The sequence below is a fragment of the Etheostoma cragini genome, chromosome 4, assembly GCF_013103735.1.
Source record: "Etheostoma cragini isolate CJK2018 chromosome 4, CSU_Ecrag_1.0, whole genome shotgun sequence".
Taxonomy (NCBI): domain Eukaryota; kingdom Metazoa; phylum Chordata; class Actinopteri; order Perciformes; family Percidae; genus Etheostoma; species Etheostoma cragini.
The window spans coordinates 10,534,731-10,555,893 of record NC_048410.1 but is presented as its reverse complement, the minus strand read 5'-3'; the positions used below and the strand labels follow the sequence as shown (position 1 = coordinate 10,555,893).

The 21,163-nt window shown below is 40.3% G+C and overlaps 3 protein-coding genes across 3 annotated transcripts in view; 1 reads left to right on the top strand and 2 right to left on the bottom strand.

The window, feature by feature from the left end:
- Positions 1 to 114: 114 nt before the first annotated feature.
- dnajc16l (DnaJ (Hsp40) homolog, subfamily C, member 16 like) lies at positions 115 to 11,452 on the top strand. Its single transcript, XM_034870052.1, has 15 exons — positions 115 to 553; positions 748 to 814; positions 976 to 1,121; positions 2,417 to 2,592; positions 3,837 to 4,021; positions 4,457 to 4,561; positions 5,268 to 5,426; positions 5,613 to 5,743; positions 5,987 to 6,164; positions 6,474 to 6,656; positions 6,792 to 6,868; positions 7,009 to 7,089; positions 8,490 to 8,579; positions 8,944 to 9,114; positions 9,608 to 11,452. The coding sequence occupies exons 1-15, from the start codon at positions 360 to 362 to the stop codon at positions 10,095 to 10,097; spliced, it is 2,433 nt and encodes an 810-aa protein (XP_034725943.1). The 5' UTR covers positions 115 to 359; the 3' UTR covers positions 10,098 to 11,452.
- On the bottom strand, positions 11,125 to 15,698 carry cdab (cytidine deaminase b). The gene is made up of 4 exons (XM_034870062.1): positions 15,430 to 15,698; positions 14,314 to 14,425; positions 12,125 to 12,182; positions 11,125 to 11,953 (listed from the first exon to the last, which is right to left on the bottom strand). Exons 1-4 carry the CDS (start codon positions 15,665 to 15,667, stop codon positions 11,813 to 11,815), a joined length of 549 nt encoding a protein of 182 aa, XP_034725953.1. The 5' UTR covers positions 15,668 to 15,698; the 3' UTR covers positions 11,125 to 11,812.
- Positions 15,699 to 16,513: 815 nt separating this feature from the next.
- The window catches only part of LOC117943975 (anionic trypsin-1-like), a 5,383-nt gene continuing 733 nt past the window's right edge, over positions 16,514 to 21,163 (bottom strand). The window contains exons 3-6 of the mRNA XM_034870446.1: positions 20,807 to 20,957; positions 20,046 to 20,187; positions 18,243 to 18,500; positions 16,514 to 17,095 (exon numbers count right to left, since the gene is read on the bottom strand). Coding sequence (XP_034726337.1) covers positions 16,946 to 17,095; positions 18,243 to 18,500; positions 20,046 to 20,187; positions 20,807 to 20,957 — 701 coding nt within the window. The 3' untranslated portion in view covers positions 16,514 to 16,945. The remainder of the gene's footprint in view (positions 17,096 to 18,242; positions 18,501 to 20,045; positions 20,188 to 20,806; positions 20,958 to 21,163) is intronic.

Below are 21,163 nucleotides of genomic sequence, written 5' to 3'. Positions count from 1 at the left end.
GCATTATCTTAAATAGGTCCATGACAATTTAAACGTTTATAATTGCCAAAATACATAACTTACATTTGACATTCTTGAAGGCTTGAGGATCATTTGTTTTGAAATATGCAAGCGGAAGTTAAATGTTTCATTGCGGGAGGGGCTTGACGTTAACAGAGTGCATTGGCTAGAAACATAATGGCCTCATCGTAGTTAAATACTAGCTAGCTAGTATGCCGTCTGTATTTAACTTAACATTTAAGAAGTCAACATATTAACCTGCCATATTGGTCCGTTACAGAAAAGCTTTGTAGCATTACTTCAAGGGAACCTCGGTAACATTACCTGACGTTAACGTTGGACGAGGATAGTGGCAAGCGATGACGCTTAGGAGAACTAGCCGACATCCTCCACCTCGAACATGTCCAGTTTTGCTCGCCATCTTTCTGCTAATTTTGAGTGTGCAGTTGGTGAGAGCAGCTTCTGAATATGACCCCTACAAAGTCCTTGGTGTCGGCAGGAGTGCAAGTCAAGCAGAAATCAAAAGGGCATACAAGAACCTCGCCAAAGAATGGTAAGTGACTTGACATCAAGTCCCCTGACACGGTAGGCCAGCACATCTTGGCAGCAGCAGATCAGCCATATGCAGTTGACATGGTACATTTGACACCTGAACTGGTGCTTGTCGTCTTAACCCATCACGAGCCTTTTTAACCCCGCATGCCCCAGCAATGACTTATGATGTCCTGTATGTTTTTTTTTTTTTAGGCATCCAGACAAGAACAAGGACCCTAAAGCTGAGGACATGTTCATCAAGGTTTCTAAGTCATACGAGGTGAGTGAAAATTCACTAAAAAAATTCCATACAAGCTCTAGCTGACAATCAGTATGTTTTCTATGTGGCCCACTCAGTCTCAGTTACACTTTCTAGATCATGTTTGCAATCATTAAAACATTAATAGCTCACTTGTGCCTTTTATTCTCTTTTGCACACAGATTCTGTCTAACGAGGAGCGAAGGTCCAACTTTGACAACTACGGCCAGATGGATGAAAACCAGCCCTTCGGCCAGTCACAGCATCACGGTTTCCGCGGCTTCCAAAACAGCTTTTACTTTGATGAGTCTTTTTTCCATTTCCCAAGGTACAGTTTCTGATTTTTTTTTTTTTTTTTTTTTTTTTTTTTTTTTTTTTTTTTTTTTTTTACAGTGTTGTTACTGCCATTTAGTTAGGCAATAACTGGGTTACACATGTTGTATTGCAGCATGCTTGTAAAGACACAAGAGGAGCACATGAGTACTGTCAACGGTTCTCTGAGGACAGACAATCCCCTTTTTCAAAAATCAAAGCACCAGCATGCTTCCCTTTCTCTGGCTCCTCTGACAAAAACATTTCTTTCTCCACATTCCCATAACTGTGGTCCTAAATATGTATTTACCAGCTTGCTGCTGTGTCCAGTTTGTAGTGAGTGGTGTAGTGTTTGCTTTTGATATAACAAAAAGGCCAAAACATAGACCACCATAGGTCCAAGATTCTTAGTTACATTTCTAGATTTCAGTCATGTTTTGCAAACTAGTATGATAAAGTTATATAGTGTGGAAATATTATACAGCTAATCAATCAGCAGAAAATCAATGACCAGTTGATTTAATTAAATTTGTTTGCTGGCTAGTAGCTTCTCAAATGTGAGGATGTGCTTATATTTCTCCCTTTCATGTTTTTGTTTAAATATTAATTGATTGAGACAAATTGGAAGAGGATAAATATTGCGCTCTTTTGTTAGATTGAAGAGCTCATATTATGCTTTTTGGCTTTTCCCCTTTTCTTTGTGTTGTATATCGTTTTTGTGCACTTTATAGGTTTACAAAATGAAAAAGCCCATGTTCCACCCCAAAGAGACTTACCATCTCCAACAGAAAACACTGTTCACCAACTGTTCCAAACAGCTCTATTGTAGTCCAGCCATTACATCCACAACAAACGTGCATCACTTTGTAAAACACGTTATAATGCTCGCCTAGCTGCTAGCGTGGCACTCCCTCATACTCTAAAACTGACTGGCTAGCAGTGCTTACTGCACATGTGTGACTCCCAACAAAGATGGAACAGAAGTGAGATGCCTTGCTCTGTAGCTAAAACAGAGAGCTCAACACACAGGGAGAAAAGAGGAGCTGCAGCAATGTGCAGTACAACAAAAAGATGTTGTTTTCTGAAAATTACACCACGTAAACCTATTCTGGTACAAACTCTAAAATTATGAACCTGAAAATGAGCATAATATGAGCGCTTTAAAACACCAAAAGGACTTGTTAGTGGAATTCTACTCAGCATGGTGCACCAAGATTTAGAATAAGTGACCAAATCGCTTGCTCTCAGGTCACGTGTGTGTGTGTGACACACATAAAAAGGCTCACTGTCTTGCTTCCGATCCTCCTCCAGGTCCAGGGACTTTGCAGACAGCAAGTACCTGCTTCATCATGCACAGTTTAACAGCGATGTCCTTCCAGACAGCCACAAGAGGCCGTACCTAATCAAAGTGACCTCTGAGTGGTGCTTTGCTTGCATCCACATTGAGCCTGTGTGGAAGGAGACGGTGCAGGAGCTGGAGCCACTGGGTAAGTCTGCTGTCACGAGGCTCCCATCAGTCCACCGCCCACACTCTCAGGATCAGGGTTGGTTTTCCTAAAAGCATCATAACAGAAGGTTGAGCTTTGCTCAGTTGCTGTCCATTAGAACAAATGTAATTTCAAGTGCTAAGATGCTTTACACAGAGCCAGCCATTTATTCATTAAGGTTTCTGATTTCTTCTTGGTTTCCTGGAACAAAGAGGAACGCCAAGGGAGGAATTCAACCCAATGTAACAATTGTCTGTCACTGAAGATGAATTTTAAAGTTGTTGAGCTAGTTTTCTAATTAGATGTACAGTTCCCAGTGCTCTACCTACTCATTCTTAGCACGTAATAACTAAATGGCCTGCACTTCAAACAATATCCTGCATATTAATGTCCCCATCAACCTCAAGGTTGGTTACAAAAAGTGAAAAGGCCTTTGATTAAAACGGGCACTATGCAGTTTTGGCAATTGTTGCTGTTTTCTGGCTTTATATCTTTATATCTATAGAGCTCACCCTACAGCTTCAGAATAGATATTTGGCAGCTCCTATGTTTGTGTCTGACTCCTCACTTGGTTAGTCCGCCGTTTCCTCTTTCTCGGTTCCTCCGACAATGCTTTCCTATCCTTTCTGCTTCTTTTTTGCCAGCTCAGCAATGACAATAATGTGAAAAACTCCATCTCTACCTTGTTAGCCGCTTCCTGAATGGGTGTATGTGTCCCGTTCTGTGAAGCAATTTGTTACATCGCAAGACCTGATATCACGCCATACTTTCCAACGCTGAGTCCAGCAACTCGCCAGCCAAAAGGTGCAAGGGTGTTTTTTCCGCTCACATGTGGTAGGAGTGAGCGAGATGACCAGCATTCAACTAAAAAAAAAAAAACCCCAAAAACGTACAACCATTCCCGTGACTCCGAAGCTGTTCAGTTAAGGTACATTAAACATAAAAACTGCATAGTTCCCCTTTAATAGGGCAAGACATCAACAATATCGTTGACGTTCGGGATTGCTCCAGTGCTATAGGAAATATAGCCGGATGCATGTCTTTTCATTGTTTTCTTTGTATTGGAATTTTAAACTGGATTTATGAGGACTAATGGTTAACTGCTCGTCAGATCTCTGCAGGGTAAATCCAGACAGCTAGCTAGACTATCTGTCCAATCTGTATTTTCCCTTCATTGTGAGAACACTTGTGTTTTGCCTCACTGTATCCAGTACGATAACAGTCTATTTTTACTATTACATCAGGTGTTGGCATTGGCATTGTTGACCTGGGTTATGAGCGTCGCCTGGCCAACCAACTGGGAGCTCACCGCGCTCCCTCCATCATCGGGCTGGTGAACGGCAGGGTGACTTTCTTCTATCAGGCTGTGGTACGGGAACACCTGCGACAGTTTATTGAAGACCTGCTGCCCCACAAACTGGTGGAAAAGGTAAACGCAACTGATGTAAATATACTACTACTAATACTACATGTGTGTAGCTTCAAAGCTCAGATAATAGGAACATTATTTCTCGGCAAAATTTTAATACACTTTTCATTATAATTGAAGATGTAGGCTTAATTATGTTAACACATATTTGAGAGCCAAAGTGTGAACTAGAGGGTGACATGGGACTCAATTGTTGCTCCCACCCCGAGCCCAAGAAAATACTCCCGGCATGTCTTGATCACATGACTGCCCCCCCCACAAAAAAGCGTATCTTACCTTCTATCCGTTGTCTCCTCTGTTGCTGATTTAAACTATTATGTTGTTTGTGCACCTTTTACCACGTCTCATTCCATCCACGTATAGTTTGAGTGTTGCACTGTGTTATTTAAACTTAGCATGAATACATTTTGGAACTAATTGCTATTGTTTCATCAGATCACAGATAACAACTACATGGCTTTCCTGGATAGCTGGCATGTGGAAAATAAGCCCAGCGTTCTTTTGTTTGACCAAGTTCCGATTGTTCCCCTACTCTTTAAAGTAAGCAATGGATACACACACACACACACACACACACACACACACACACACACACACACAAAAATAGAGAAAGATTTTCAGTTTGACTCTTTAAACTTGTTAATATTCTGAGATCATACACAATAGAGCAGAAAGAATACCCCAGTGGCAACTACAGAGGCATATTTGTGTGCAGCTGTTTGCTAATAAAGCAATCTTTCTTCCTTTGTTACATGGACGTGTACCTTTTTAACCTATCACAGCCAAATGCCATGTGTTTGATAGAGAAACAGAGAATCACATAGGGCCAATTATGGGATCACAATTTCAACCAATCAGATCTTCTGTGCGAATTTGCGTATTTGCGCTTTTGCACTGATATTTCTTTGTTTTTATCATGTATTTTTTAAGTAATGTTTAACTATATGCACTGCATGACACCATGTTGCGTTTTACACACCAGTAGGTTTATATTATGGTTTGTTGTATTGTATTTGAATTATGTTGTTTGTGTTTTTTTTTATGGCTGCAGCGTGGTTTTTTGTTTCCCCGAGACAAATTTCTCACCTTACGGGACAATACAAGATTCTAGTAATAACTATCTAATGTACACATTACTATCTAATGCATATGAGTTTATATAAAAGCTGCCATCAGTCTGCCCAACTCAACTGTTTTTAAATCTTCTTCTTCTATTTACGCTTTGTCTTCCCACTCCACTCTTCAGTTAACAGCTTTTGCCTTCAAAGACTATGTGCGTTTCGGCTACGTGGACCAGGGTGACACACACAACACTCGGCTGCTGCGGCAGTTCAACATAAACACTTACGCCCCCACCATGCTGCTTTTTAAGGAGGATACAGAAAAGCCTGTTGACATCATCCAGGTACAAAAATAAACAAGTGACCCCTCTAACCATTTCAAAACAGGAGTCTAAATATTTAGTGATAATACATTTTTAAATTATTGAAATAGAATTAAAGTCTCAATTTGGTAATTTTTCTTGCCACCTGAACAAGCAAGTTTCTTGCTTTATGCCGTTCACACCCCTTGCTCTTTCTCTCTCTATCAGGCCAGAGGAATGAAGCGACAGATTATGGATGAGTTTGTCTCCAACAACAAGTTCCTGCAGGTGCCTCGCTTGGTCAACCAGCAGCTTTTTGATGAGCTGTGTCCTGTCAAGCAGTTCCACCGACGGAGAAAGTAAGAGATTTTATGAGCGTAGTCCTTAGCCTCTGAGCCTGTACTTAATATCTCTCTATTAATCTCATGTGTAATAAGACTAGATCATAGGAGGTGTATCTTTTAACATCAACTAACGTAAGAAGCTGAACTCCAAACAGAAAAGTCAGGACAGGCATTACAGTGGTTGTCACTGTGAACCTAAACGTTGTTTTCTAGTTAGGCTGCTGCAGCCGGTTGATTGACTGTGCAAATGGTTTGCAGGTACTGTGTGCTGCTATTCACAGGGGAGGACCAAGCTTTTCTTCCAGGCAGTAAGGCCTTCTTGGACTTTGCATCAGTTAACAGAAAAGACGTTCTGCGGTTTGCATACGTCTACCAGCACCAGCAGCAGCCTCTTTGTCAGGCACTGCTCCACAACCAGGCTGCGCTCTCCCCTCAGGTCAGTGGCAGAAACACTGTCACAGTGTACACACGTGGATCAATAGTATGCTCGTCTTTTACACAAACTCACTTAACACCAACCTAAAAACAAATGTACTGGATGAAACAGAGGTAACCATCTGAAGAAAAATAATCATTTTCTGTCATCCAGTACAAACAGCGATGGACAGCGTGCACTTGTTGGAAAACCTTTTACAGTTAGAACATCCAGAATTTGATATGTGTCAGATTACCGATATGTGCATCCCGAAACTCTGCATAGCCTCATTGTACAGTCAATAAAAGTGCGTTTGAACACCACTGACAGGTGGTGATTCTTGAGAGGCGGAGCCACGGTGGTAAGGTCATGTACCGCTCTGTGAGTGGTGGCTGGAACGGCAGTGAAGAAGATAAGTACCGCCTCCACGAACAGCTGGAGCTCCTTCAGAAAGACCCCACCTATCTAAGCTCGGACGCCACCCTGCCGGAACTCAACAACGAGATGGCCCCAGTAAGACACAGCAGACACACACTCACCTTGGTTTTGAGAGCAGTGGGCTGGGGCTGCTGAGGTTTTAAACATTTAAACCGGAGGTATTTTGGGATTAATGTCATTGTTTTCTGTTTCATTTTTTTACCTCCCCAGATTTTCATTATTCAGTGGATGAATGCTGCTTATGACTACATCCTTCAAATATATGATGACCTTCTCTACTCAAACTGGTAAGACAACACTCACTCCGAGAGCCTGCAGCCTTTGGTGCAAACAAGAGAAAGACAGACACAGTGGTGTTAGTGGTTGAAATGGGCCGCTGTGGGTTTTCTCCTACATGTTTCCAAAATAACATTTTTCTGTCCTCAAGGCGAGAGATGATGCCCATCCTGTCGTTGATCTTCTCAGCTCTCTTCATTCTTTTTGGCACTGTCATCATTCAGGCCTTCAGGTAAAAGCGGCATGACCCTTTTTTATTCTGCAACATTTAAAACATATGTCTGAACATATGACTTGAAATTTATTTTAACTCTAGAAAGGCCAACTGGTAAAATGTACCCGCCTTGCATTTTCACTGCACTACCTCAAGTAATTATAAATATTTATATTCTTTAGTGTCGGCTCATCCAATTCAGGAAAGAAGTGTCTAAAAGCATGGGCCGTCCCAGCCTGTGTGTGTGTTTGTTTGTGTGCATGTTTTGATGTGAGATGAAAGAGCCTAAAAGCCATAACTTGACCTTTTTAGTTAGTTACTTTGTCAAGTCATATTTATTGTTTAAAGAAATAGATCAAAATGAATAACATAAATGCTTCAAGAAGTGCCATATTTGCGAGCGCTGACACTCTTTTGGCAAGAGGTAAATCTTACTCGCTCAGTGGTTTTCGGAGTACCGTATTTTTCCGGATTATAAATTGCTCTGGAGAATAAATCTGTCAAAAAATGCATCATGAAGAGGAAAAAAACATATATACGTTGTACTGGACTTTGATTCACATTTATTTAGAAATTTATTTCACAAAATCCAAGAACAGACATTTAATCTGGAAAGGCAAGTTATTCTACACAATAACACACATAACAGGCTGAATACAGTAGCTGGGTGTCCGGTATGTTAACGTAGCACATGTATAGTTATTTAAGTATACAATAGCACACAGAACAACTACCAGGGTTGGAGACGTAACTATACCGTTGACAAGCATCTCCCGGCAGCTTGTTGTTCCAGCACCCGTCTGTGGACTCGTTCCTCCAGCTCTGGCCATCTTGCTTTCAGCCTGCGATTAGCTTTCTTTGTTTTCTTCCTTGCAGTAAGAGTAACCTTTTTGCCAGTCCCTCAGTTTCTCACTCTCTCCAAACTTTCTTTCTGCTACCGTTTTTAGCTGCATATTTTACTATCTGCATTTTGTGATCTGCAGAACAGGATTTTTCTTTTAGGAGCATTATGTTTGTGTTTTCACAGTTATCTTTAGGAGCAGCATATAGTTGGCACAAAACTAGAGCGCCCTCTCGCGGCTGTAGACAACAATGTTTTCAGATGAATTAACATTTAAAAACATGTTAAATTATAAATATTTATATATATAATTTGCACCTGTAAAAAAAGTGACTTATAGTCCGGAACATATGGTAAATGGAATGCTGGTCTTTCTAGGGTTAGTCAAACATGTCTAATACCAAATGATACTGACTATATCTACAATTTAAATGTGTTGTTTCCCCTTTTGTAATCAAAATGAACATCCCTGGTTTTGACTCCAGGTGAGTCTAATACTGGCTGGCATTGCCCCAAAGGAGTCAGAGTACCTGCTGTCCACACTAACGATTTCCTTTTTTTGTGGTGCCTTTTTTAGTGAGCCAGGCGAAAACAAACCACGGAAACCAAAGCCAAAGGAGCAACAGCATACCGAGGAAGACGCATCAAGTAGAGCCAGTACTTCAAGGTAATGCAGTGAAACGAATTGAAGATAAGTTGCACATGCGATACAGTAGATCCACAGCCTAAAGCTTGTTTTACGATGACAACCTACATTACTCACAATATGAGACAAAATAGCAGAAAACTTTAAAATAAGGGCACCAAACAACAATTTAATTCCCACACAGACCAAAGGTTTAACAAACTGGCAGGACCATGGAGGGACTCTAACTTAAGCACTTCCTTGAGTTGTCTTAGCCTAATAACAAAAGTTCTCATTGATTGTTAAACTTGACCCAGCAATATAGTTTTCATACATTTTCAATATCTGTCATATAGCTCTCCCTGTAACTTTCCTTTTCCGTTTTCTTTCTCATTGGTCCACTCAGCCGTCCTCCTAAGAAGGACTTTGTGGAAGTGACGGAGCTGACAGACATCACGTACATCAGCAACCTTGTCAAGCTGAGGCCCGGCCACATCAACGTGGTGCTGGTGCTCACCAACACCTCCAAGAATGCCCTGCTCAGAAAATTTGCCAAGGAGGTTTATTCCTTCTCCGGGTAAGTCTCAGCACTGCAGGACAGTTTTTAAGTTTCTATTAGTATTTGTTTCTTTTAGTTTAATCATAGAAACATAAGGCCTAAATGGGCATGTGAATGTGAATGCATTCCATCCGGAGCTGGGAATGACATCACACACGAGTTTAATTGATCCATTTACAAGTCAGATTTTCTATTGTGGGGATAGCTCTAGCCAGGTTAGCCATTGTTAGCAATACCAGTAGTTAACAACGCATTAGACCATTTTTGTGCATACAAACAGCGTAGCAGCATGTCCACAGATAGATGTTGGACTGTACTGTGTGTACCATTTGATTAAGTGAGGCTCAATAAGACAGAAGTGCTAATAACTGTATGTTATCACAGCATTCTGAACTGTTGACGCACGGGGCAGCCATGTTGGAACGCTCAATAAGATGCCCTGATTGCATATTTTTCTTCATAGACTAATTCTTGGTCCACTTAATAATTATGAACATCTTTGCCACTACAGGACTCAGACCCTCCACTTCTCTTTCCTCAACGCTGACAAGCACCGCCACTGGATGCCTTCACTCCTTTGCTCAACCTCTGACTCTATGCAGAGCAAGGGCCATTCGGACGTGGATGAGGAGTCACCGGACTACACTGGCCACGTTCTGGCCCTCAACGGCCACAAGAAATACTTTTGCCTCTTTAGACCCGTCTTCACAGGGGACGATCCCAACGACTCCTCGTCTGAGACCTCATTCTCCTCTGACAGCAGAAGGAAGTCCCGGTCCACGTCCAGATCCAGCTCCCACTCTCGATCCAGGTCCCATTCCAGGGAGGATGGGGTCGGACCGAAGCGGGGCTCCAGTAGGGCCACAAGCATAGAAGTCCACCACAAGCTTGACAGGCTGGGACTGTGGATGGAGAGGCTAATGGAGGGCACCCTACCCAGATTACAGGTGCCTGCGTGGCCGTCTCTGGGTGAAACCACTAACTCCTCCACAGAGACCTGAGCTCAAAGTAAGAAAGGTGGAACGGGAGTGGATGCACGTTTTGGGCTTGCCTCCAGATTAAGTTCATTAGCAAGAAAGCTGGATAACAATAATGCCATTTTCAAATATTTATTTAAGTTCTTTGTCGCAGAGGGAGGTTGCCGCACTGAACTGTTGACCTTTTTACAGAATGTCTGTCTTATTTTATCTGTCAGATCTGTAAAGCAGATGGGAAATGATGGCATGGAGTGCTACCACAAACCTTTTTAAATGAGCGCATTGAGGCGAAGGTAAAGGCCACGCTGCACGATGCCACTTCATGCCGTCTGTACAGAGACAGAAGGAGGTAAAAAGAGAGACTAAAGGAAAACAACCAAAGCTGTAGTACAAACATTAACAATATGTCTTCACACACACAGATGGTGTTGAAGGCGGTGTGCTGTGCCTGTTTATAGGCCAATAAGCACCATGGTACAGACGTCCGCTGTAGTTAGCTGTGTGTGTGTGTGTTACAGATTAACTCGTTCTTAGTGTTGTTTTCCTCTCTTTTAACTCTTGTCTCTCTACATTTATCGTGTGAATTCATACAGCTGGGAATAAGACAATTGTTTTTGCTCTATTTGAGTCCTTTGAGCCCCCAATAGCCTCGAACATTAGCTTTGAGCCTGAACCCATCTTTACAATTAAAAACCCCCTTTTATGAGATTTTACTTTTACATCAGAATGTGGAGGCAGGTTAATAAGTATAGAGGTTTGGAAACTAAGCATAATGCACTGAGTTTATAGATATATTTTTGTTTGTTTTCTTACTTTTAGGAGCCTTCAGTTGTTTGCTTCATAGATCCGACACCAACCAGGCATTAAGAGAGTATTTCACAGCATTGTAAGCAAATTTTTTAAGGGATTTAACATAAAATATGCTACCAGCTAAGTTTTAAATTCTGATAAACTTATATAATATTTTGGATAAGTAGTACCCAAAATGTTGAAATCGGCATGTCGTTGCCACAGGTTTTGTTTGGTGCTGGTTTAACCTTGTTTTTTCCCCTCAATTGTCTGAGTCAGGGGGGAAAGATAAATCCTACCATAATATACTTGCCCTTTTTTAAGCCTGCGCCATAAACCACTGTAAATATCAATGCACGGAATACTTAGACCTAAAATCACTAATAGATGTTTTAGTGAATTTGCACTGACCTCTTTAATGCTTCACCCCGTCTCTCTCTTTATTTAACTCTGTAATTAAATAATTTGCTCCTACACAAATACTGTATGCGGTACACTGTAACTTATCATTGTTCTTGTATGTCCTTTGAACTTCATTTGTGTCTATATCTCAGAAATGAAGTGTAAACTAATAAAAGAAACTATTAAAACATTTATTAATGTTGATATGAGACATCATTTTCCGTCATGCTTCTTCAAACTAAGAAATAATTTTATCCGCAACAACCCAGCACTAAATACAGTACGTTAGTCTTGGTAAATCAATCGCCAGCTAAGGCACAATTTATTTTCCAGCTTATAGTCTGGCAATTAGCTTGATGAGTATATTAACAAAATACATTAAGTACATTTTAATGTGACATTGAAATCAGATAACACAAGAAGAAATATTTACCATAAATAAACCTGCTGCTGCTAAACATGAATAGGTTTTTAGCATTATGTTACACACAGTACATGTCATGGTGGTTCAAATAAGCAACGTGTGTGTTCTGTCCTGCAATACAGGCTCAGTACTCATTAGGAATGTCAAACACTTTCTTCATGGACAGTTCTTTAGGGCCAAAGGAGACGGGCAGCAACTCGTCCACCGTCATCTTCAGGTATGAGCCGTCAGGCTTAGACAGGTACACATCCCAGTTTGATCCAAACTGATGGAAATTACATAAACAGAAAATGTAGTCAAATCCTCCTGCAAAGCAACACTTTTTGTGTGTGTGGTCATGACAACGAAAAGTTAATAAGAATATTATAACACACAGACTGAAAACTAAAACCTCCTTGAAAACTTCACCAAACCAGCAGAACAGCAGAACTGATACCTCTCTTATGAACTGCCTGCAGCCACCACACGGGGAGATGAACTGGTCATTCATGTCACTGCAAGAAACATACAAGGACAAATATAGAACATTGTTAATGTTGAACTCAAAAACCTAGTGGACTGATGTTTTGGACTGATGCCACTGTATCACAGTGTTGCTTTAATAATTAATCATACTGTAGCTTCCCCAGTTCTTTAAACATTTCCCATTGTCTCCTAATAATTATTTACTATAAGTCTTTTTATTTCTTCTAATTCTCTGCTCTGTTCAATAGAGTTTTCTCACAGGGCTTACATGTAGGCCCTTTTCACAATCCTCTAAAGCTATATATAGTGCGTAGTTTCTGTTTCCCTCATTAGGAATTCTAAGTAATGACAACAACACTGTCGGCACGTCCACGTGAGACATCCTTCCGTGACTGCGCACGCAATGTCCTGACACTCATATGACTTAATGTCTAAATTAGCTAGTAACTCATTGGTAATGGCTTGCCAAAAAGTTACACAAAAAAGTTATAAAAGAAGGTACTGCTCCTTTAGGTGCAGCAAGCTGATGAGTTCCACTCAGGGGCACGCTAAGCATAGCATCATCATCTTTCTGAAACAAATTATGTTTAAGACAAGCAGGGAAAAGGAGGGTGTTGATATAAGAAGGGTGTGTTCAGTCACCTCCCATCCAACTGGTAAAGAGTCCGAATATTCCACAAAAAGGAGGGTAAGGACTTTACAGCAGCCAAGCGGGCTCACAAATGTGACATCATGTGAGCGCCGTGGCCTGCTGCAGTGACACATACAGCTGCCTGACAATGAACCAGCAGTGATATGAGATTTTGTCCCCAGACTCTTTATTTCCAGATTAAACAATAGTGAACAAGGAACTTTCAAAAATCTGGATTTCAGAATAATTTCCCCAGTTTGCATTTTTCGCAAGAATGGACAGTGATGAGAGCTGCTCGCTGTGCTCTCACATCTAGTCTAACACTCTTTCACCCGGATTTGCCATTAAGAGAGATTTCAAACAAGCTGACTGCATTCACAGATTTGAGATTAGGCATTAGGTTACTTCTGTAGTTTTGGATTTAAAGTTAAATTTAGTTTGGAGTCAATCTGTTTTCTTTTGATTATACATGTTTATGTTGATATGCTATTCTTTGATTTAGAGATTTTAAGATTGTTTCCTTCCTAGATTCTTTTTGTTTTGTTTTTTATTATCCTTCCTGAATGGTTTAAGTTCCCATTGTTTTTCACCTGGTCAAAGACTTCTAGTATCTTCTGATTTGTTTGTTTTTGTTTCAAATGTTAGTCACTGATCACTGAGTAAAATCCGCCATAAGAGCGACAGTTGTATTAAAGAAAATAACAATTTTACAAGATAGGGAGTCAGAGGAGGTCAAAGAAAGACGATGAATTGCTTGTAAAATCCTGTTTATTTCTCACGTTTGCCGCTAATGATTACATTTTTGCTTGTATTTTTATGTTCATGTAATTCAAGACAAGACAAGTTTTCAGTAACATTTATAGTATTTTCACACCAAAGGTGTGAAAGAGGAGGGACTGTGATGTAGCCAGGTTAGGAATACATACATGTATATGAGCCATGTCCTTGCTCATTGGACAGCGAAGATGCGCCGGCATGTTGCCGTTCCAACAACGGACCAATGAGAATGGATTTGACTACACCAGGTGAAAAGAAACCGCCCACAGGTGCAGGGGATAAATGTGTGTTTTAGGAATATTCAGGCATTAATATCTGTGCACAACCCAAACAGGTTCAGCAAGAGATAAATGCCTCATGGAAATAAACATATCTTTAGATTTAAGATGGTACTACATTGTGATTAAACTGTACTGTTTAATCCTAAATTAAATGCTTCTGCATAAGTCATCAAAGTCTCCCAAACTTTCTTCACGTATCCAGAGTCGACTTGCTCTTGAGTTTTATATAATATATTTTATGATTATAATCTATCTTGATTCGGCCTCTTGAAATGTGTTACTGATACACAGAGAAACGACTATCAGGGTCCAACGTTTTCTCTCCTCGCGTGTTAAACTGAGGAAGTCATACTTAAGACAGACATGAGTTGTGTGAAGTGATGGGGGAACTTTGAACAGGTTTAAAGTTAAGTGAGTTATGGTTTGGTAACACAGGAATAGTAACTAACAAGGCGAATGATTTTGTCCTACCTGGCAATTGCAATTGCCTTGAAACTTCTGTAGCCTTCAGAAACTGCCTTTGAGATAGCATTCCTTTCCGCACACACACCTAGGTTGTAACATGCATTCTCCACATTGCAACCTGCCGGGGACACAGGTATAGTCATGAGTACATTTCAGTGTATTTGCTTTACTGAAATTAAACTGACAAATTATGGGGAAGGGGAGCTGGTTTTGCAGGAAGAGGACCTTCCTGTCATCAAAAGGGTCTGTCTATTTACTTAATCTCCTGGTCAAATAGTAACTCAACAGATCTTTGCACTCACAGCTGTATGTCTACCAGCTACGGGCCCCCCAAACATTCCTGCTGAGGTGCACGTGACTCGCTAAGCTTTGAATAGACATCAAGAGAGTTGCGTCTTTGCCTTATTGTTGCCAATGACATCCTTGTCAGTGTGTATACAGTGCTGTTGACTCAAGTGACACAATGACAAAAGGTAAGCCCAGCGCATTGGAAAGTTTAGATTTGTCAATCCAGAGAAATGGGATTTTTATTCAACCACTAGGCTTTTTTCACAGCAGCCATTTTGACATGTCAATGCAGTGCAAACAGAGGTGAAATTGATCAAATGAATTATGGTGCCATTCTATTGCCCTCCACTGGCATGTCAAAATTGCTTTTCTGATAAGGGCACATTGGAATGATAAAGAGTCATCCTGGGAAAGATTTAACAATAAGCAGCTGTAGGGAGACATGTTAAAATGAAACCCTTCCTCACTGAGTCGAGTCATTTCAACTTGTCAGTTATTCATTAACATAGTGCATTGAAATTAAACGGACCTGGCAAATGATCTATTTCTTTGTACTTAATGAAATTCCGTTTCCTCTCCCCCATATGTCAAATTATCTCAAACAGCAACAAGGCGGCAAGAAAAGACTCAGAGTCTAAAACATGTTACACAGAGCTGTGGCTCTTTTTTTAGATGAACGTCATGTCATTGTTTTAAAATCAACGTGCTGATAATGGCAAACAAGTTTATTAAATTAGTTTTAGGAAAAACACTCAATGAGAATGCAGAATAGTACTAAACAAGCTTGCTTAATGCCAAATATGTACTCTAATAAAAAAAAGATGCAAGTCTTACCTGTAAACACACAGTTGTCTGAAGTCAGGAGAGCAGCTCCCACTCTGAATTTGCTATAAGGACAGTAGGCTTGCTGCTTTGCCTCTTGAGACTGGTGGATCAGCTTTTTCACTGTTTCCTGGGACAAGTGTGTGGAGCCATGGTCCTTAATATGCATCACATCCTCGCTGAACTTGGCTTGGTCCATGTTTGCTTTTGGGGTTTGTAACGTGGTTTTTGAGACAGTGTATGAGTCCATTGTAGCTCAGCTTTAAATGGTAATAGGTCAAAGGGAAGGGTGAGAGTGACAAGTCACAGCCAATCACTGGCTAGGATGCCACCATGCTGTCACGAGGCAATGGGAGGCCGTTTTGTTGTTGACATTATTCATTTTGTGTGGACATGACGTAAAAATATTTATATACAGTATGTACAGTATGTATATAATACATTTGTAGGTATGTATATGTACACAGTATGTGCAGTGTATATACAGTATGTGTATACAATATATATGTGTATATATGTGTGTGTATGTCTGTATATATGTGTATATGTACATGTGTACAGCACATATGCAGGGCTGGGCAATATATCAATATTATATTAATATAGTGATATGAGACTAGATATCGTGTTAGATTTGGATATCGTAATATTGTGAATGTGTTGCCTTTTCCAGGTTTTACAGCATTACTGTAAAGTGATGTCATTTTCTGTGTTACCAGACTGTTCTAGCTCTTCTATTGTTTTTACCTTCACCCACTTGGTGATAATATCTACATTACTAAAGATAATTTATCTTAAATCTCATTGTGAAGATATATTGTCAAGCACCATTTGTGAACCCTATAATATCGCAACAACATCGTCATCGAGGTGTTAGGACAAGAATATCGTGATGTATGATTTTCTCCATATCGCCTAGCTCTATCTGTGTGCACGGTATTTGAAGGTAAGGCAGGATATGTGACTCACCTTTATGACTAAAATGTTGTGTGAAACATTTTTTCTAATTACTTTCCTAATCCGTTGCATATTAAACTGTGATAGAATACCAATAAAAGTGGAGACAGTTTGAGAAAATATGTATCTTTACTGTTAAGTCAAGCTTCTATTTGAGCTCTGAGTCGGCAGAGTAATGGAGGCTTCAAAGACCAAAATGATCCCTGAAATGATCCCCAAAATCTGGGGTTTTACATCACTTCTGGAAATCATTATAAACACAATATATACCTATACAATACAAAGTGCATTTAGTTGTAATGTATATGTCAGCCTTTTTTCTTTATATAAAACAAGTTTTCTGTGATATTCACCCCAATAAGTAACTTCTCTGTGTATTTGTGCAATTTCACCTGTGTGTGACATGGGGTGTACGTATGTTACAGATAATATCTTTTAAACCAGTGTGTTCTTTTTTATGTACAGTATAAATGTATAAAAGACAACAAAAACATCCATTAAGATCTCAGGGTCTATTATTGAAATCTTCATCCCAGTAGAGTATTGGGTGAGCAAGTTCTTAAGAGTCTGCTTAGTTGTTCTGCGTGACCCAGTTGATCCATCCGAGGTAGTTTCTGACCTTAGTGTAGACACCAGGGTAGTAAGCATAGGCACAGCCGATGCCCCAAGACACAATGCCCTCATATTTACCGTTACAAACAAGAGGTCCCCCTGAGTCACCCTGGATGGAAAAAGAAACAGATACACATTTTTGTTCAGGTTATGAGACAGCTTTTAAGGCAAAATACTCCCCAAATACGCTCCAAATATACCCAACTCTGCAGTTACCACAGCTACATGGAGCATTTCTTTAAAAAAACTCATATAAACCTTCTGTCCAGCAGCAGCATGTCTAAAAATCCATACAATATGTGCCCACCACCAAACAGCACGCATACTAAATATGTGAGTAGCTGGTAAACATAGTGGAGCATTTAGCAGCAAAATTTTTTTTTTCAGTTGGTGAGCTTCTCTGTTGGTAAGTTGGTGAAGACAAACACAGAGCTACAAGGAGAATAAAGATTGGACTTAAATTTTTTCAGGATTGCTAGGGTAAAGACTTAAAATGCCAGTAAATAATGTTATTACTGTTGGCTAACACATTTGCCAACTTTATAAGGTGACATAATATTTTAATTATATATGTATACATATGTATATACATATATAACATGGCTGAACAACAGTGCACCAGACTCTGAATTCTAGCTACCAGGCCTGCTGGCCAGCCGAGCAGATGCTGCACTGTCGGGTAAGACTTGTGGAGGGGGGCTGTGTTAACATGGACACGGACTGGTGCAGAAATGGGGTGCTTTTATCCAACTACTGCTAACTGTGAATGTTTAATGCCGACCATTCTACATTGCACGCAAACTCCCCGCTGTGTTTGTACTCTGTGTTTACATCACTCCAAGCACTAATGCCACCATTGCGTTGCATTGCGGAACTTTACGGAGCTTTTAATGTATGTGCATTAAAAGGTAGCCTGTTTCGTATGTCGGTTTTATATATTTTAAATGTGTAACACCACTTGAATTGACAACAAAACTTGAGTTAGGTTGAATGCCTCCCTGTCTTTCTATGCCTGTAAACGCTAGGCGTGGCTTCGGAATGGACTCGTAGAGCAGCGAAGCAAGTGCATTATTGGATTTGGTGTCTTTCATCCACATGAGCCAAAAACACATGTTCTGGCTTTTCTCGGCCTAGAAGGCACCAATTTCTAAATACAAAAACAAAAATATACACATTTCTACTAAATAAGTTACCCAATTGAAAGATATAATAATCTTTCCAACGTTTCAATATCCCTTTAACTTTGGGTGCCTCACCTGACAGGAGTCTTTCCCACCATAGAGAGAGCCAGCACAGACCATGTTGTCTGTGATCCTGAAGTAGTAGAAGTACCAGCAGTTGTTGAATATATCCACATTTACAGACCTCAGTACAGGTGACAATACGTAGCTGTTGAGCCAGGTTACACCCCAGCCGCTGACTGTGCACCGGGCAAGGTTGGCCAAGGGCGGTGAGTCCAGGTCTGGCAAAGAGACAGGCTCGACCCTGGCGTTGATGATAGCTGGACGGTCCAACTGACCCACAGAGAACATAGCCTTTAGTCAGTCAGTGTGGAAGAAGTATTCAGATCCTTTACTTAGTTACTTAAGTAAAATAATACCACACTGTAAAAATACTCTGTTACAAGTAAAAGGCCTGCATTGAAAATGTTACTTATGTTAAAGTATGTAAGTATCATTAGGAAAATGTACTTAAAGTATTAAAAGTAAAAAGTACTCACTGCAGAAAATCTCATTTTTTAGAAACTGGGAATGATCAAAACCCTTCTGTCAATCAACTAAGTGTTCAATTGGCTAATCATTTCAGCTGTACTTGTAGTAAAGCTGTCAGATTCGTGTATCCAGTAAAAAACTACATTTCCCTCCCAAATGTAGTGGAGTAGATATAGAAAGCAGCACGAAAAGAAAACACTCAAGTACAGTACAAATACCTCAGATTTGTAGTTAAGTACAGTACTTCAGTAAATGTACTTAGTTACATTCCACCACTGCAGTCAAGTCATCACAAAGAGCAAATGCTGAAGGTAGCATTTAACTATATTTTCTATTTGTGTGACCTACTCTGCTGTCTGTGCTACACCCATAGAAATGTGTCACTGTATAAAACAGAATACAATGAATAAAGCAAGTTCAGACGGACGCAAAAATGAAAAATAAGTACATTAATGGGAATCAGACTATTTAATAAAGAGGTTGAATGTAAATCTCTCAACAGGGTCACTAGTGTGACGGGTAGTAGGGATCACTTGTGGTGTGTTGCAATTGCACAATTGTTATAGTGCTCTGGAAATTCGATTTAAATGAAAATCCCCAATATGTGCAATAAAAAGCACTGAGTTAGTGTTCACTGACGGGAAATGAAGTCACTTGACTTTTAAAGGATCCTTTACCAAACTCTGAAACCACCAACTGGCTGTCAGAGGCCACACATTAATAAGAGGCAACCTGCATTTATGTCTGGGTGTGTGGAGTTTGAAATACATGGGCATTACCTGGGCAGGGAAGGTCCAATTAAAAGGCACTATTGAATTGCATTATGGGAAATGCAGGATTCGGCTTTAGAGACAAAGAGTCAGAATATTTCAACCTGGACCATTCTTTTTAAATTCTTTCCCTGACTTTATGAAAATGCAATACTAAATGGCTTGAGTAGCCCTTTAAGTTGAATTTAGTTGTGCCAATCAGTAAGCAAGGACACTATATGGCTTATATAATTCATAAACATTCAAAATGTAAGGGATTGCATACATGGTTGTAAACTGACACATGATTTGTCCAATGACAGACAATGCATTATTTAGAAATGTACATGTTAGTTCAGCTATTTGGGCTATTAAAGAGTTTGCATGGTTTATTGCATATTCATCATGACATGTTCATGTGTGGTCTGCCTCCGCATTGTGCTGCAGGCCACTGACTCATCAGTGTCAATCCGAAATCTAATCAGTGCATGAAATCGGTTTCAGCTCAAGCCCCGGATCACAGGATCTATATCAAATCTATTCCTAAACACAATAACATAATATCAAAACACAACCCTATGTCATAATCATCCCTTACCTTAAGCAGCATGATATCATTGTCAAATGTCCAGGGTTGGTACTGGTAGTGCCTGACGACTAAAGATACATTGAACCTCTGCTCAAAGCCCTCCACCTCAACGATATTGTGCTCACCCAGGACCACTTGGACCAGCTGACTCCTAAAAGAACACAGTGTGAAGGAAAAGGAGAAGTTTATTCAATCAACTACAGATTAGACATTCCAAGACTTTTTTTTTAAAGTTGCGTGGTTGTTCCAGATCCTTCTAATATGCGTTCTATGCAGCTTTGAGATTCAAATGCAATGTGCAGCATGTGCTTCCATGCATAGCAGGATTACAGTATGAGACGATGGACTCCTGTGCACAGAGACATATAAGGCCGCACCATTCCCCCAAAGACAGGCACTTTCCTGTCTGACTTGCGAAAAATCAGCTGCATGGCCGTACAGTTGCACTCTATTCTTATAGATAAACTGAGGTCATAAACAAAAACTCACTTAAAATGTATCATGATATTGTCTTCAAAGTGATTGTTTAGGCTATTTATTCAGTTTTCAGGACTTTTGGGGATCTGTTATTGACATGTACGACAAAGCCCTTTGGTTATGCAACAATAAATGCTAAATTATTAACAGCAACTTCACACAGAGGCTCTGGTTTAGGGGCCATCTAAACCTTTGGGCCCGGTACGCCCATTCGGTAATCCAACCAAGCTTCGACAGACGTCAAGGAAATCTGGCCCTGTGAGTGCCACATGTGTAAAACTGCAGTAACTTACGGTCTCCAGCAGTGGGCAGCAGACACCACCCACTGCGGGTGGATGAGGGTGCCTCCACAGAAGTGGTAGTTCATGAACTGGAGGGAGGCTTGGTGCTTGATGGAGTAGGGCTGTACCTCTGCACCCCCGATGATTCTTTCCTCGTACGCATCTAAGAGCCGAGGAGGGGATTAGACACACAGAGACATGGATATTCTGTTCTAGACTTGGACTCAGACTCAGACTTATTGATCCTTTTGGGATGACTCCCGCAAGGAAATTGAAATTTCCAGCAGCAGTTTTCAGCAGCTTACAAAAAAGGTATAAAAGTACAGTGCAGAGAGAAAAACAGTATAAAAATAACAAAAATAATAATAA

What these genes read in the sequence shown, in the direction of transcription:
- dnajc16l (XM_034870052.1), top strand. Translation starts at nt 360, where the DNA reads ATGACGCTTAGGAGAACTAGCCGACATCCTCCACCTCGAACATGTCCA. An exon ending in AGCCTGTTGACATCATCCAG is followed by an intron (nt 5,427 to 5,612) that starts GTACAAAAATAA and finishes TCTCTCTATCAG; the next exon opens with GCCAGAGGAATGAAGCGACA. An exon ending in AGGCTGCGCTCTCCCCTCAG is followed by an intron (nt 6,165 to 6,473) that starts GTCAGTGGCAGA and finishes CACCACTGACAG; the next exon opens with GTGGTGATTCTTGAGAGGCG.
- cdab (XM_034870062.1), bottom strand. Translation starts at nt 15,667, where the DNA reads ATGGACTCATACACTGTCTCAAAAACCACGTTACAAACCCCAAAAGCA. An exon ending in AAGGCAATTGCAATTGCCAG is followed by an intron (nt 12,183 to 14,313) that starts GTAGGACAAAAT and finishes TGTTTCTTGCAG; the next exon opens with TGACATGAATGACCAGTTCA. An exon ending in GCAGGCAGTTCATAAGAGAG is followed by an intron (nt 11,954 to 12,124) that starts GTATCAGTTCTG and finishes AATTTCCATCAG; the next exon opens with TTTGGATCAAACTGGGATGT.